A 15014-nucleotide genomic window follows, 5' to 3' on the forward strand; every position below is an offset into this window, starting at 1 on the left:
CAGTCTTCAGCTGCATCTGGATGGCTGTGTGGCCCCTTCTCTCCCTTGGTGTTTGGAGCACATCTGTCTTGGGGTGTCTGTCCTTCTGTCTCTGTTTCACTTTCTGTGTCCCCGTGTCACCCTCTCTCTGAGTGCCTTAACTCTCCATCCATGTGTCTTTTTCTCTAGCCCTTTATCTTTCTGTCTTTGTCTCTCACCTGGGCCCGTGCCTGCACTGGTGTTCTCTGTCCCTGTGACCCCGTCTCCCTGGGTCCCTGTGCAGACTGCTGGGGGTTGGGAAGGAGAGGAGCGTGAGGAAAGAGAAGTAAATGTGCAGAGTTGTGTGGGTCCAGGGTGGAGTGGACAGAGGGGCATGTGGTAGCCCCTAGTTGGGTGTGATCTGGGGCTTGAAGGGGAGCATGACACTGAGCGGGTCTGGGGAGCAGGAGGAGCCCCCAGTGAGCCAAGTCCCTCGGGCCGTGCGCGTGGCCAGTCTGCTGAGCGAGGGGGAGGAACTGTCCGGGGACGACCAAGGGGATGAAGATGAGGATGACCATGCCTACGAGGGCATCCCCAAGTAAGCGTCCTCTTCTCTCGGGTGGTTCTCCCACCCAGCTATCCTCCTTCCCCAAGCCCGGCCCAACCTCTCCATCTCCTCTGCCCCCACCCCATGGGAGCCCCCACTCTGGCCTCCTCATTCCCTCTCTTCTCCCCCCAGTGGTGGATGGCACACCAGCAGCCTGAGCTCATCCTTGCCCAGCAGCCTCCTGATCCCTGATCTCCCACCGCACCCCATGGACGGGCTGCCTATGGGCCCCACCCCCAGCCCACCAGTCATCAAGGCTGGCTGGCTGGACAAGAACCCACCACAAGGGTGAGTGAGGCCTGCTGGGTCCTACTGGTGCTCTGCGTGGTGTGGGCTCTAGTATACTGGTATCGCGGATCAGAAAACCAGAGGGGACAGGGTTATTGGAGCAGGTCTCCCTCCAGGCAGACTGTAACCGCCGATCATCCCCACCAGACCTATGCTTTATTACCCTTAAAACTGAGAAGTCCTTTCTCTGGCGGTCCAGTGGTTAAGACTCCGCGCTCCCAATGCAAGGGGCACGGGTTTGATCCCTGGTTGGGGAACTAAGATCCCTCATACTGCACAGAGCAGCCAAAAAAAAAACAAACCCCGAAACTGGGAAGTCCTACTTTGAGTCTGACTTCAATCACTCTTGCTGTAGGTAAAGTTCATCTTCTCAGTGACCACTTGGGATCCTTCCTCCCTTGGACCTGGCTGTTCCTAACTTTGTATGTGGCTGCCAGAGGGGGCTAGGGTGATCCCGGAGCCTCTCCCTAATTCCCAGTCCTTTGCTCTGTTGTCCCTCTGCCCCTACCTCTCCAGATCTTATATCTATCAGAAGCGATGGGTGAGACTGGATACTGATCACCTGCGATACTTTGATAGTAACAAGGTGAGGCCTGTGTTAGTCCGTGATATGACCCTGCTTCAGCCTGGTCTTGGGTTGAACCCCGACACTGGACCCAGGCGGAGTCCCTCCCTAGATGAGTCCTCACCAGAGCTGTAGTGTGACTTCTTGAACTGTGTCCTCCTGGCCCATTGGCCAGCCTTGGCCTTGGCCAGGGTTGGTGTAGGGGCTGTCACTGACCACCTGTGGGAGGTGGGGCTGCAACCTTCATTTCAACAGAGGTTGAGGGAGACAAGAAGGGGCTGGGCCTCTGTGGGCCTCACCCCCACAGTCGGCTCCTCTCTCTCCCCCAGGATGCCTACTCAAAACGCTTTGTCCCTGTGGCCTGCATCTCCCGAGTGGTTGCTATTGGGGACCAAAAGTTTGAAGTGATCACGAACAACCGGACCTTTGCCTTCCGGGCGGAGAGTGATGGTAGGGAGGGGGGCAGGAGGAAGACTGGCAGTTTGGCTTGAGAAGTGGGGGAGGAGAACCAGGGCACATCTGCTCCCCCCACATCAAACCGAGAGACAAGTCAACCCTCTGTGAGGTGGGGGAGGGGAGGGCCTCCTCTGACCAGCTTTGTGCTGAGTCCTCAGAACCACACATCCCCATTTACAGGGGAGAAGCAGGCTCAGAGAGGCCAAGTGCCTTGCCCACCCTAAGTGGCACAGCTGGGATTGGAGCCTGAGCTTGTCCAAGTCAGAGAACTTAGAGATAGGTGGGCCAGTCTGGGCGGGCTTTCTGGCAGAGGTGTTGCCTGAGGAGCCTGGAATGGGGAACCCTTAGGGGGATCCCTACCAGGCTGAGCTGGGGCTTACCCCTTCCCCTTTGCCTGCAGCGGAGCGGAAGGAGTGGATGCAGGCCCTGCAGCAGGCGGTGGCTGAGCAGCGTGCCCGGGCCCGACTGTCTAGTGCTTATCCGTTGGGTGTTCAAGGCTCAGAGCCCCCTGACCGCGCCGGCAGCCTGGAACTACGTGGCTTCAAGAATAAACTCTATGTGGCCGTGGTTGGGGACAAAGTGCAGCTTTACAAGAATCTGGAGGTGCGACTGGTCAGCCAGGCTGCTGAACCTCTCCCATGCCCGCTGCCCACCTAGCCCCTTAGCCCTGCCCCCCACCCACCTGGTCCTTCAGCCCCAACCCCTGCCCACCTGTTCCCTCAACCCCACCCACCTGGTCCCTCTGCCCCCACCTCCCCTATCCTGGTCCCTCAGCCCCGCCCTTTCCCCCTTCCCATGACACAGCTCTTTGCCTGCCCCCCTTCCTGCCCCTAGTTCTGACCCCTGTCCTGCCTGGTCCCTGAGCATTACCCTCCCATCACCGCCCTGGCTCTTGCACCTCTTATTTATTGCTACATGGCCTCTGATCAAGGTCCATTTAACCATGCCCAGATTCCTGAGCCCTCCCTTATCTCCTTCCTGGGCACTTTCTAGTCCCTAAAGTACCACCTCCCCCTCCTCTCTGCCCCCTCCCTGGACCTTGAGCCCCACCCCTCAGGCCTTGCCCTCACCCCTTCCCACCTACTGCCAGGAGTACCACCTGGGCATCGGCATCACTTTCATTGACATGAGCGTGGGCAACGTGAAGGAAGCAGCGGACCGACGCGGCTTCGACCTCACCACCCCCTACCGCATCTTCAGGTGAGCCTCCCTCATTGTTCACCTGCATCCTCACTCCCTCCCAGTATTTTCTTCTTGCATATGTAGGAAGCTGCCCCTTCTTCTAGGATGGATTTCTCCCCTCTCTTCCCAGCCCTACCCACCTGCTGGGCCTTTACCTTCACTTGCTAACCTGCTCTGATCCCTTCCTTCTAAGAAATCTCACTTATACCCCCCCTCCCTCTGTCCATCACTGTCCCCCCTTCCCTGCCACAGTGCTCCCATATGGGCTTTCTGCACCGCCCACTCACCCTGCTATCCCCTCCAGCCTGCCCTGCTCCCTCAGAAGTGCTTGTCTGTCAATAATAGTTGCTTGTGATCAAAGGCTGCTCTTCACTCCCTATCTCGTGTCCATCCTGGGTGCTTCTCCCTGAGCCTCCAAGACTCTACCATCTTGGTTTCCTCTGACCTCAGCCATCCCTCAGTGGTCTGTCTCTGTCCTCTGTCTTCTACCTGGACAGACTCGCCCACTCCCAGGCCTTCAGCCACTGCCTCTGAGGCACTGTGCCATGCCTGGGTTCAAATCCTGTGTATCAGCTCAGCTGCCGTGACGGAATACCACAGACCCAGGGTCTTAAACAACAGAAGTTTATTTTCTCACAGTTCTGGAGGCTGGAAGTCCAAGGTCAAGATTCTGTCAGGGTTAGTTTCTGGCGAGATCTCTCTTCCTGGCTTGTAAGTGGCCGCCGCCTCACTGTGTCCTCACACGGCCTTTCCTCTGTGCACATGGAGAGAGAGAGATGTCTGGTGTCCCTTCCTCTCTTTATAAAGAAACCTGCTCTTAGGACATTATTTAACCTTAGTTACCTCCCTAATGGCCGTATTTCCAGATACAGTCACACTGGGGTTTGAGGCTTCAACCTGTGAATTTCAGGGGGACACGATTCAGTCTGTAACATCTGGGGTCCATCCCTGGGTCACTACATGACCTGGGCAAATCACTTGGCCTCTCTGTGCCTCAGTTTCCTCGTCTGTGAGGCAGTCTCTGTAAAGCTGTATCTGATACAGTGTGCAGTGACTGCTCAGTCTAAACGGTGTCACCCCTCCTCCAGCATTGTCTCCTTTGCCCTTAGCTCAGATCTCTGCCTTCAGGGTCTTTCTCCTGAGCTCTAGAGCTGCACGTCTAATGGTTCTGTGGACATTTTCCCCCTTATATTCCTCCCCAGCCCACTGCTCCTCCTTGGGCCCCATCTCCACCCACGGGGACCCCACCTCTCCTACTCACCCCTGTGCAAACCCATCACTGCCCCCGTCTTGCCTCCATCACTCCCTCACCTCCGTCTGGCCCCTTTCCTGCAGGCCCTAGGCATGTGGGCCCTCTGGCCTGGCGCCTGCCTCTTCACCTTTGGGCTGCCTATCTGTGACCATCAGAGGATCCTTTTTTTTCCTTTTTGTTGAAAGCCAAGTTTGTATTTGTTCATTTCTTAGATTCGTAGTAATCTTTGATTGACGTCTATGGCGTCAGATTCTTTGCCATCCTCCTTAACTACCACACAACTGTAACCAGCCACTTTCTCTGGAGTTTTCCTTCTCTGTCAGCTTTCCAGAGCCCTGCCCATTTCCCTAGATCCTTGTTGTCATGGACCTTAATCAGGTTGATTTGGTGTTCGGCTCCAAGGGCCTCCACCAGCCTGGCGTGCGTGGGCTCCCCCAGTTGGACGCAAGCGCACAGAGACGGGCTTAGTGCTTGGCTGGGGCCTTGGCAGCTTGGCAGATTCAGCCTTCGTGGGCGAGGGTGGTCTCAGCACCTCTCGTAAAGCAGCATTGACGTCCATTCCATCTCCAGCAACAATGCCCTCCTCGGCCATGGCAGTGGTGGAGCCGAATCTTGAATGCACACATGTGACTTGGTGGCAGCAGGGAAAGAAAGAGCTAGAGGGAAAACATCTCTGTGTCCCTCACCCCCCTGAAACCCTCTACGGCTTCACTACTGTCCTCTGGGTGCACTTTGACCTCCTCTTCATGGCACAGGCTTGCCTTCTCTGTCTCCCAGCTTCTTTTCTGCCAGTACCCCCATCCTGCCCGCAGGCCCTGGAATGCCCTCTGTGCCCTTCTGTCTGTTCGCACATGCTGTTCCCTCTGTCTAGAACACCTTTCTACCTCTTCACCTGGGTAAGCCCTCCTCATCTGTCAAGGCTTAGCTCGGCCACCATTTCTTCCCAGCAGCGTTTTCTACTCCCTGGGCAGGGCAGAGCCTCCTCTGGCCCCTCCGCCCCCAGCCCTCATTCACATGTCCCTCAGATTTGGGGTGTCCTTGCCTTCGTCCACGCCCACCCTCCCCACAGACCCTGGGCGCCTCCCTCTTCCGACAGTCAGCTCTCAATGCATTATTCACCCCCCTTCATGCTGTGCCCCCTCATGCTGCCCCCAAATCCCTCTGAGTCCTTTCCCACCAGTCCCCTACCCCACTTCTGTGTCCCCAGCTTCTTGGCCGAATCGGAGCTGGAGAAGGAGCAGTGGCTGGAGGCCATGCAGAGAGCCATTGCCGAGGCCCTCTCTACCTGGGAGGTGGCCGAGCGCATCTGGGCCGTGGCCCCCAACAGATTCTGTGCTGACTGCGGAGCTGCCCAGCCTGACTGGGCCTCTATCAACCTCTGTGTTGTCATCTGCAAGCGCTGTGCAGGTGTGTAGGGGGGTTGGGGTGCCAGACCAGGGCAGGACAGGGCTGGCGTGTTGAGAAGGCAGGTGGTCTGGCTGGCTGGAGGGGCTGGAGCGAAGGCAGTATCAGAGAGCATCGTTTATGAAGTTGCACCTCTGTGTCAAGCCTTTCCCACCGTGATTAATCTGCACGGCAGGGATTCAACTTCTCACGTCATGAGTGGGGACACAGAGGCACAGAGAGGGAAAATGGCTCCTTCATGGTCACCTGGCAAGTGAGTCTGGATTTGAGCCCAGGCCTGTTGGAGTCTAGCACGGCTGTCACATCAGAGGAGCGGAAGTAGGCCAGGTCTGGCAGGGCTTTGCAAGCAGAGGGAGGAGCTGGTGTTTTATCCAGAGGGGGATGGGAGGCAGGGGTGGGAGGGACGTGGTCAGATTTGTGCATCCGACTCTGGCTGATGGGTGGAAGCTGCGTCAGAGCTGGTGAGACTGGAGACGAGTGAGGAGACTGCTGCGGATCCACGAGAGAGAGGAGGTGGAGCCTGGTCCCAGAAAGCGAGCATTTGAGAGACGTTTAGATCTATGGAGGAAGAGTCCCAGATCATACGCGGAGGATGAGAGAGAAAGAGGGTGGAGCCTAAGATACATTCATCTGTTCAACCAGCGTTTATTGAGGGTCTGTGCTGGGCACTGTGCCGAGTGCTGGGAATTGGGCCCCACTGGGAACAGTCTTGGCTGGCTGGAGGTGGGGACCCAGGGGTGGAACAGTTCTGGGACGTTGCTGCGGGACATCTAGGTCAAATGTCTAGGAGGCCTTGGGCTATGAGGGATGGGTGTGGAAAGCGATGACTCCATTGGAGACCAGATTAGGAAGGCATCGGCTCATGGAAGGAGTGAGGGTGTCCAGAGTGGATGAGATGCTCCATAGGAGGTTGCAGAGCGAGGTGAGGCCTAAGCCAGAGCCAGGCAGTGCCAGGCACTCATGGTGCCCCCAGCCCAATCCCTGCTCCTGGAGTCCCTTGTGGGATCTGTAGCTGAGCAAGGCTGCATCCTTCCAAGCCCAACTCCCCCCTCCCCTTTCATTTCACAGAGATTTATTAAGCGCTCACTGTGTGCCAGGCTTTGTTCCAGGCACTGAGGCTAGACCCTAAAGCAGGCAGTCAACATTCCTTCTCTCGGGCAGCTTACATTCTGATGGGAAGAGGCAGAAAATACATACACAAACCAGTAGAAGTATCAGGCAATAACAAGTGCTAGGTAGAGAACGTGTTTGCTGAGAAGCCCTCTCTGAGGAGGTGACAGGTCAGCTGAGATCTGAATGTCAGGAGGGAGCTAACCTTGGGGAAATGGGGGAAGAGAATCCAGGCAGAAAGAACAGTGAGTGCAAAGGCCCTCAGGTAGGAATGAGCATGGATGATTAGAAGAGGAAGGAGAATTTGAGCGTTAGCGGGGGAAGGGGAGGGGGAGAGGCATGAGATGAGGAGAAGAAGCAGGTAAGGAATTTTGATCTAATTCTGGGGAGAATTAAGAGAGAGTCTAAAGCAGGGGTTTGAAGTAAGAGGTTTGCATTTTAAAGAGATCACTCTGGCTGGGCTGTGTGGAGAGTGGCCTGCAGGGAGCCAAGCGTGGCTGTAGGGAACCAGCTGGGGGACTACTGCAGGAACCCAGGTGTCAATTACAGGGCTCAGTTTTGGGGTGCCCTGGGCAGGAGTGTGTGGGAGATGGAGCTGCAGGCCTAGCCCCTGGGTCCTGCCCATGGCCTCTCCCTGTCTGCCCCCATGGGCACTGGGGTAGGGGGGGAGTGCTCATGTAAAGGAGAGGGCCCAGATGACCCCGTGTCTGGCCCTCTGTCTACAGGGGAGCATCGTGGCCTGGGCGCTGGTGTCTCCAAGGTGCGGAGCCTGAAGATGGACAGGAAGGTGTGGACGGAAACACTCATCGAGGTGGGGAACCAGCTATGTTTGGGGTCTGCCCCTCTCAGCTGCTGCCTGGGTCTTCCAACCCCATCTCCCCCATCTCACCAACCCCAGCACCCTGGAGCTAGAAGAGACCTTTGGGATCATCTAGGGGGTGGGATTTTGGAAAAGCTGATTTTTGGCAAAGTCAGCAAACTGGCCAGTGAGCTAAGAATGTTTTTACAATTTTAAAAGGTTGCTTAAAAAAACAAACAACAACAAAAAAAAACCAAGAGGAATATGCCACAGAGACTGTGTCCTGCAAAGCCTAAAATATTTACTTCGTTTTATCTCTACTCATGTGCACCAATGGGTATGAGTATGTCCCTTTGGAGGACACTCACACGTGTACATTTGTGCCTGTGTACTTGGGGTTGCCAGGTACTGATACGTGTGGTAGTTACAGGGGAGAACCTGCGACAGGAGGCTGGACCAGGGCCCGACCACACGTGGCCTTCCTGACAGCCCCAGCCAAGCTGCAGACTTCAGAGTAATTTGGGTGTCATATCCCCTGTGAGTTAGGGTTAGAATCCCCAGTTTACAGATGAGGACGTTGAGGCCCAGGGAGAGAAAATAACTTGCCCAAAGCCACAGAGTGAGTCAGTGGCGCTTGGGACTGTTTCCTCTTTGTTCTCTGCTCTGACCCCAGCACCCCACGCAGGCCCTGACAAACAGGCAAGGTGGGAGGCCCAGGAAATGGCTGTGGAATGAGTGATCGGCAGAATGAAAGAATGAATAAACTAGTCCCCCGAATGCCAGACTCTTGTGCACAGTCTGCCCTCACCCCTCTTCCCCTGAGCCCAGAGAGGAATGTCAGGGACAGGAGATGTTTCCAAAATCCCTGTCCACCCAGTTGGCTGACGGGTTAGCCGCCACCCCCCGACACCCCACCCCCAGCTGTGATAGTCTCAGGAATGCAGAGTTCCAGATGTGGGACTGGGTGGGGAAGTAGCAAGGCCCCCAGCCAGGCACCAGGCCTGGGGCGTCCACCTGTCAGACTGTCTGCCTCTTGTCCTGGGGACTGGGCTCAGGCCCAGCGTTGGTGGGGGAGCACCCATAGCCGCCAGCAGGCCAGGCTGTCCCTCAGCTTCCCTGATGGGAAAGTGGGCAGGTGGCCTGGCTCTTCCAGCCCCTCACCTAACAACCTCAAAACCAACATTTTGCGGGGCATGGGCCCCTGGCTGTAGGCTCCCTTCTAACCTCTTGCCCACACCCGCAGCTCTTCTTACAGCTGGGCAATGCTGCTGGGAACCACTTCTGGGCAGCCAACGTGCCGCCCAGTGAGGCTCTGCAGCCCAGCAGCAGCCCTGGTGCCCGGCGGTGCCACCTAGAGGCCAAATACCATGAGGGCAAGTACCGACGCTACCATCCGCTCTTTGGCAACCAGGAGGAACTGGACAAGGTCAGGGCACTGGGCCTGTGAGGCCTCCTAAAACACCCCCATTATTCATGCCCCCCCCCATTCCTCACTCTATTTCAGCCCATCTTTCCCACTAGCTCAGAGTGATGAGTGGCCCTGTAGGGAAACTGAGGCCCAGAGGGCAGAAGGACCCTGCCTAAGCCACAGGGACAGTTGGGACAAAGCAGGGAGGAGCCAGGCCTGACCCTTGGGCCAAGGCCACGTCCCCAGCATCTGTCTGCCTCCCTCCCCTCCTGATTCCTCTGTCTCCTCACCCCATCCTTCTCCTTCTGAATCCTGCCAAAAGGAGTGAACTTGATGGGGATGCTATTTCCTGTCAGGCTCATGAAAAACAGCTGGCTGCTCCAGCCCATCCCCATCCACACCCCACTCAAGATGAGGCCCCTCATGGGCCCCAGGCCCTGACAGGCCGGGAGCCAAGCCCTGTCCCTGGTCTGGCTTGGCCTGAGTGGGAGGTTGCCTGCTCTGAGGCAGAGGGATGCCACTTGTGACTTCTGGTCAACCTTCAGCCCTTCCCCCAAGCAGCCCCACCCAGTCAGGCTCAGTCCAGCTAGAAGCCCAGTGGGAGCCAGGCCTCCACCTCCCGGGAACCCAGGCGTCCAGCCCCCAGCCCAGCCCAGTCTAGCCCGCCAGCCAGGAGGGGCGGCAACTCCCATTGGTTGGGAGGGATGGGCAGGCGGTGAGGAATTCAAATGTGGGAGGAATGAGCTACAAAGCACCCCCCTCTGGCCTTCCACAAGGCAGAGGGAGCTTGAGATCCTCTAGAGAACACGCCTGGTGGCTGACAGGGTCCCAGGGGGCTGTCAGCAGGGTGAGGCCTGGACTGCTAGGACCCCTGGCCTCTGTGGGGATGCCCCTGCCCCCCCTCACTCCTCTTGGCCTTTCTTTTCCTCCTCCTGTCTTTCTTCCTCCCTTTCTTCTCTTTCACACTGCGGGTGGGCCCCTAACCTGGTTGACTCCTTCCTCTTCCCGACCCCGCACCCCGACCCCGCCGCAGCACGACCCCTGTCCCACTTGCCCCTCACTCTGGCTTAGGCTGACCCTCCCCACTCCTCTCGCCTCCTCCCAGGCCCTGTGTGCCGCAGTCACAACCTCAGACCTGGCTGAGACCCAGGCGCTCCTGGGCTGTGGGGCTGGGGTCAACTGCTTCTCGGGGGACCCTGAAGTCCCCACGCCCCTGGCTCTCGCCGAGCAGGCGGGACAGACACTGCAGATGGAATTCCTTCGAAACAACCGGACCACAGGTGAGTGGCTGGTGGGACCATCCTCCTCAAGGGATGAGGCCTCCCTGCTGCCAGGGTCTGGCCCTTTGGAGGGGATGCCAGTTGTTGGGTGCTAGGGGCTGGGTATTGTCCTGTGAGGTTTGATTTACATACCACTTGAGCTATAATTACAACTCCTCCAGGGGCCCTGGTGCAAGAGTGTGTGTGACGTTTCGGGTTTGCGCGTCAGTGTACATTTGTGCCTCTGGCTTCCCCTTCACACGCGTGGTCGTTTGTATCTCCCTTTGTGTCTCCGTCTCTGCATCTCTTTGTGTATTTGTGGGTTTCTCCCTGACCCACAGTGTGGGACCTCGGGGTGGCATCCGTGTGCCGGTGTCCGTGTGTCTCTGAGTTGCTGTGGCTCTGCTTCCTTGCCCCTGGGAGTGTCGAGGGTGTTGGGGCTTGTGCATGTGCAGAGCGTGTCTGCGCTGCTGTCGGGGGGAGGTGCTGCATTTCTCTGTGTGCAGGGGACTCGCCACAGCAGCCCTGTCTGCCGTTCTGTCTGGGTGGGGCTCTGTTGCAGACGGGTTGGGTCCCGTTTGGCTCCCGCTCTCTGGGTAGCTGAGGAGGGGGTGGTGGGGGTGAGCGCTGCTGGTCATGGCCCAGCGCTAGCCTCTGGGGCCACATCCTAGGACTGAGGGTGGAGATCTGCGGCCAGGACTCTGGGCTCAGGGCCATGGGTGGGTGGGGTGCGCCGGGCTGGAGAGAGCCCAGGTGTCCGGGGAAGGCACAGGAGACCACCCAGCTGGCTTGGGCTTTGGGACTGCTGGGAGCAGGGCTGGAGCCAGGCTGCTTCCTTAGGCTTTGCATTGTCTGAGACAAGCTCCCTCTGGGGATTGTTGGTGAGTTTGCTCGAGGGCCCCCCCCCCCTCATTCTAGTGTGCTGGTCCTGTGCCTCCAACAGGAAGAGCTGGGCTGGGGAGCCAGGGGAGCTCCCTGGAAGGAGAGGTACTGGAGCCGGGCCTTGTGAGTGGGATGGAATTCGCACAAGTGGGGAAAGGTGGAGAATGGCTTAGGCAAAACCCTGAATGTGGCAGTAAGAGCCCAGGAGTGCTAGTCAGGGAACGGTGCTGGGGAGGGAGGGGCGGGTGACTTGAGTGCCAGCTTAAATACCCAGCCCAGGTGGGGGCGAGGGGGACACCCTTGGATGGTGAGCATGACCAGCCACTCTTTCCCCCCTTCCCAAAAAGAGGTACCTCGGCTGGATTCAATGAGGCCCCCGGAAAAGCACTACTCAGTTGTCCTGCCAACTGTGAGCCACAGTGGCTTCCTCTACAAGACCGCTTCTGCCGGGAAGCTGCTACAGGACCGCCGGGCCCGGGAAGGTGGGTGCCGGGCCAGAGCCCGCCCTGGCCGTGGCATTCTGGCATGGTGGCAGGGCCAGAGAAGCCAGAGCTGGCCAGGCTGGGTGATCCATGAGGGCGCCAAGTGCACTCTGGCAGTCACCCTGCAGGGCTTGCTGGGTGTGGTCTCAGGTACACAGTTGGTGATTAATAAATGGGCTGATCGGGGTGGGAGTAGAGCATGGCACTGCAGAGCAAGTCACTGCCAGAGTTTCCTTTAAAACAAGACTTTATTGAGTACCTATTAGGTGTGGGCCCTGTTTTGGGCATCTGGTATTTGGAGCACGTGGATGCTAGGAAGTTTGAGGACTAAGCTTAAAGGTCTGTCCGTCTATCACCTCAGCCTTCCATTTGCTCCCAACTCTGAGTAAAATCCACAGTCCTTATTACCACGTCCCACAAGGACCCGCACATCAGCCTCCCCACCCCATTACCTCTCTGACTCTTCTTCCCTCACTCACTCTGCTCCAGCTTTACTGGCCTCCTTGCTGTTTCTCAAACATAACATTCATGCTCACCAGACCCTTTGTACCCGCTGTTCCCTCTGCCCAAAATGCTTTTCCCTAAATATCTGCATGGTTAGTCTCTCACTTCAAACAGGTCTCTGTTTAAACGTCACTCCTCGAAGACTTAATTCCCCACCACTTAATCCAAAATAGCAAGCCCTACTTTCACACTACTTATCTGACATTATTTATGGGTCTATTTATTGATTCTCTGTGCCCTACTGGAATATAAACTTCTTTTGGCCAGCACTGTAGCCCCCAGTGTCTAGCACACAGTGGGCCCTTGCAAATGTCTGCAGGATGAGGAGTGACTGAGGCAGGGCTGGCGCTCCTGGAGGGAGCCCAGCCTGGGAGGCAGACTCTGGGACACACTGCCTGCAGAGGGCAAATGTCATGTCCTCGTAGCCAGGATGAGAGACAGTATCTGCTGTGTGAGCATTGTTGAGGCCGTTGCTCACTGCATCCTCAGGACCCCCGGATGAAGCCCTCCAGCTCCCAAACAGATTTCTTTGGAACTCTGTGTTACTCACCACCTCACTGCCCCTAGTCTACCTTCCTCTGCCTGATAATGTCATTTATGTAACTGCCTGGGTCATCCTTTTTTCACTCTGGGTGCCAGGAAGCTCTGAGCCAGTGTGATGCTCAATGCTGTGAACTATACAAGCCTGCATGGCCTTGACAATCTGTTCTTTCTCCTACTTTCCTGGTCCAGATTCCCATTTCTTTTCCTTTATGGGATCTTGTCAGTCTCCTCAGAGTCACTATAGGAGGAAGCAGAGTATAGAACAATGGGTCCTGCTGGCAAAGGAGGGTGGGGGACAGGAGGCTATGGTATGAAAGGCTTCCTATGGCATTTGGGCTGGCCTTGAAGGATAGAGGGTGTGGGTGAAGGGAACAGGGTGAGCAAAAGCAGGGAGTGTGGGGTGTGTGTGCAGGAGTGATCAGAGAGGTGGCCGGGGAGGTGGGCAGGGGCAGACCTGGCAGGTCCACGGGAGAGGTGTGGGCTGGGCTGGGTTGGTGGAGCTACAGGGAGGAGGATGGATTTGGCGGAAGCTTGTGAGTTAGAATGGAGAGGACATGGGTCAGGTGGGAGTGGAGGCCCAGGGAGGATGCAGAGGTAGTGTTCAGGTGAGGGTGGAGGGCTCCCTCATGGTTCCCCTGCCCAACTTCTCCCCAGAATTCAGCCGACGCTGGTGTGTGCTTAGCGACGGGGTCCTGAGCTACTATGAGAATGAGCGGGCAGTGACCCCCAACGGGGAGATTCGGGCCAGCGAGATTGTGTGTCTGGCAGTGCCCACTCCCAACACCCATGGGTGAGCACCCCTGGGCAGAATCACAGACTGTTATTGATGTAAAGTCCAACCCTCCACTGGGGAGACAGGGAAACAGAGAGGGGCAGGACCTCCCCAGGGTCGGACAGCAAGCTGGGGCTGTGCAGGGGCTAAACCAGGTTTCCCGAGGCCCTAGCCTAAGGCTTTTCTCCCACCTCGTAGGGGGCCAGGGGAAGGGTAGTCACAAGGGCAGTGTGGCGGGTGAGGGGGCAGTGCTGGGTGGAGTGGGCCTGAATCCTGGCCTGTGTATCTACAGTTTTGAGCACACCTTTGAGGTGTACACAGAAGGAGAGCGGCTGTACCTGTTTGGGCTGGAGAGCGCAGAGCTGGCTCGTGAGTGGGTCAAGTGCATTGCTAAGGTGGGCCTGGGTGAGCAGGTGGGTGTGGGAGGAGTCTGTCAGGGCCCAGGGTAGGACCTCCTAGCCAATCCCCTGTATCCCAGCTTTCCCACCGCATGGATCAGGGGCTGGATGGAGGGCAGCAGACACAGAGCCAAGGCCCTGATGTGATCTGCAGCTCCCTGGTGGTGGGGGAGGTCAGGAGACCTATCTCAACTATGTGGAAGGAGGGCCGTGGGCCTTGCACTGCCTAGGTGCTCAATATATGTTTAATAATGAATGACAGGCAGAGCCATCCTAGGATGGACAGTGCTGCCTCCAGGGGGAGCGCCTTGTCCTGGAGGAAGGAGGCAGGAAGGCTGCAGAGAAGAGCTCTGCCCTGGGGACTAGAATCAGGTGCCCTCTGGCTCTCCTGTGCCGTGAGGGCCTGTGACTCTCATTCTCTTGTTCATCGATCAGTCACCTGTGAGCCTCCTGACAGTCAGTCCTCAGAGCCCCGGGGATCCAGATGAACCGGTCTTGATCCCAGCTCCTCAGTGGCTCCCATGCTGGTAGGGGAGACAGATGGGGTCCAAACAGCAAAAATTGTAATTGGTGCTACAACAGAGGGCAAGAATGCCTTGGTGCCGTGTGGCCCCAGAGAAGGGACATCCCTAATGGTGTCTGGGAAGGTGTTCCAGAGGAGGGCATATCTGAGTGAGTATGAAGTGGGACATGATACCCAACTTAGTTCACTGTGCTGGGTTCTGCCCTGGGGGAGAGAGAAGAGACAGTTGGGTGGAAAACAAGTACATGCCCACAAGCCAAAGAGCTGGGGTATCCAGGGTGGGCAGTGCTGTTGGCTGATGCAGCCTCCCTGGCTATCTCCCCTTTCCCTGGCCTCCCCACCAGGCATTCGTGCCTCCCCTGGCTGAGGATCTGCTGGCCCGGGATTTTGAAAGGCTTGGGCGCCTACCCTACAAAGCTGGCCTGAGCCTACAGCGGGCCCAGGAGGGCTGGTTCTCCCTCATCGGCTCCGAGCTCCATGCTGTCTTCCCAGAGGGGCCCTGCGAGGAGCCGCTGCAGCTTCGGAAACTACAGGAGCTTTGTGCGTACACCTGGACCTGGGCCCCAATCTCCGGGGCACCCTATCCTGGGCTCCCAGACCCCAGCCCCTCCCCAGAAGTTTG

At 57.5% G+C, this 15014-nt stretch overlaps 1 protein-coding gene and 1 pseudogene across 6 annotated transcripts in view; one reads left to right on the top strand and one right to left on the bottom strand.

The window, feature by feature from the left end:
- Positions 1-15014, top strand: part of ARAP1 (ArfGAP with RhoGAP domain, ankyrin repeat and PH domain 1) — a 62835-nt gene that overhangs the window by 35191 nt on the left and 12630 nt on the right. For 5 of the 6 annotated variants that reach the window (XM_061201298.1, XM_061201296.1, XM_061201297.1 and 2 more), the window contains 14 exons: positions 426-556; positions 698-853; positions 1370-1439; positions 1748-1868; positions 2275-2477; positions 2965-3074; positions 5516-5715; positions 7548-7633; positions 8865-9047; positions 10135-10309; positions 11518-11652; positions 13354-13489; positions 13764-13866; positions 14737-14932. In XM_061201298.1, coding sequence (XP_061057281.1) covers positions 426-556; positions 698-853; positions 1370-1439; positions 1748-1868; positions 2275-2477; positions 2965-3074; positions 5516-5715; positions 7548-7633; positions 8865-9047; positions 10135-10309; positions 11518-11652; positions 13354-13489; positions 13764-13866; positions 14737-14932 — 2005 coding nt within the window. The remainder of the gene's footprint in view (positions 1-425; positions 557-697; positions 854-1369; positions 1440-1747; positions 1869-2274; positions 2478-2964; positions 3075-5515; positions 5716-7547; positions 7634-8864; positions 9048-10134; positions 10310-11517; positions 11653-13353; positions 13490-13763; positions 13867-14736; positions 14933-15014) is intronic. The other variant, XM_061201294.1, reaches the window with a different exon arrangement.
- On the bottom strand, positions 4510-4900 carry LOC133099304 (small ribosomal subunit protein eS12-like; annotated as a pseudogene).

Source organism: Eubalaena glacialis, chromosome 10 (genome assembly GCF_028564815.1).
Source record: "Eubalaena glacialis isolate mEubGla1 chromosome 10, mEubGla1.1.hap2.+ XY, whole genome shotgun sequence".
Classification (NCBI taxonomy): Eukaryota; Metazoa; Chordata; class Mammalia; order Artiodactyla; family Balaenidae; genus Eubalaena; species Eubalaena glacialis.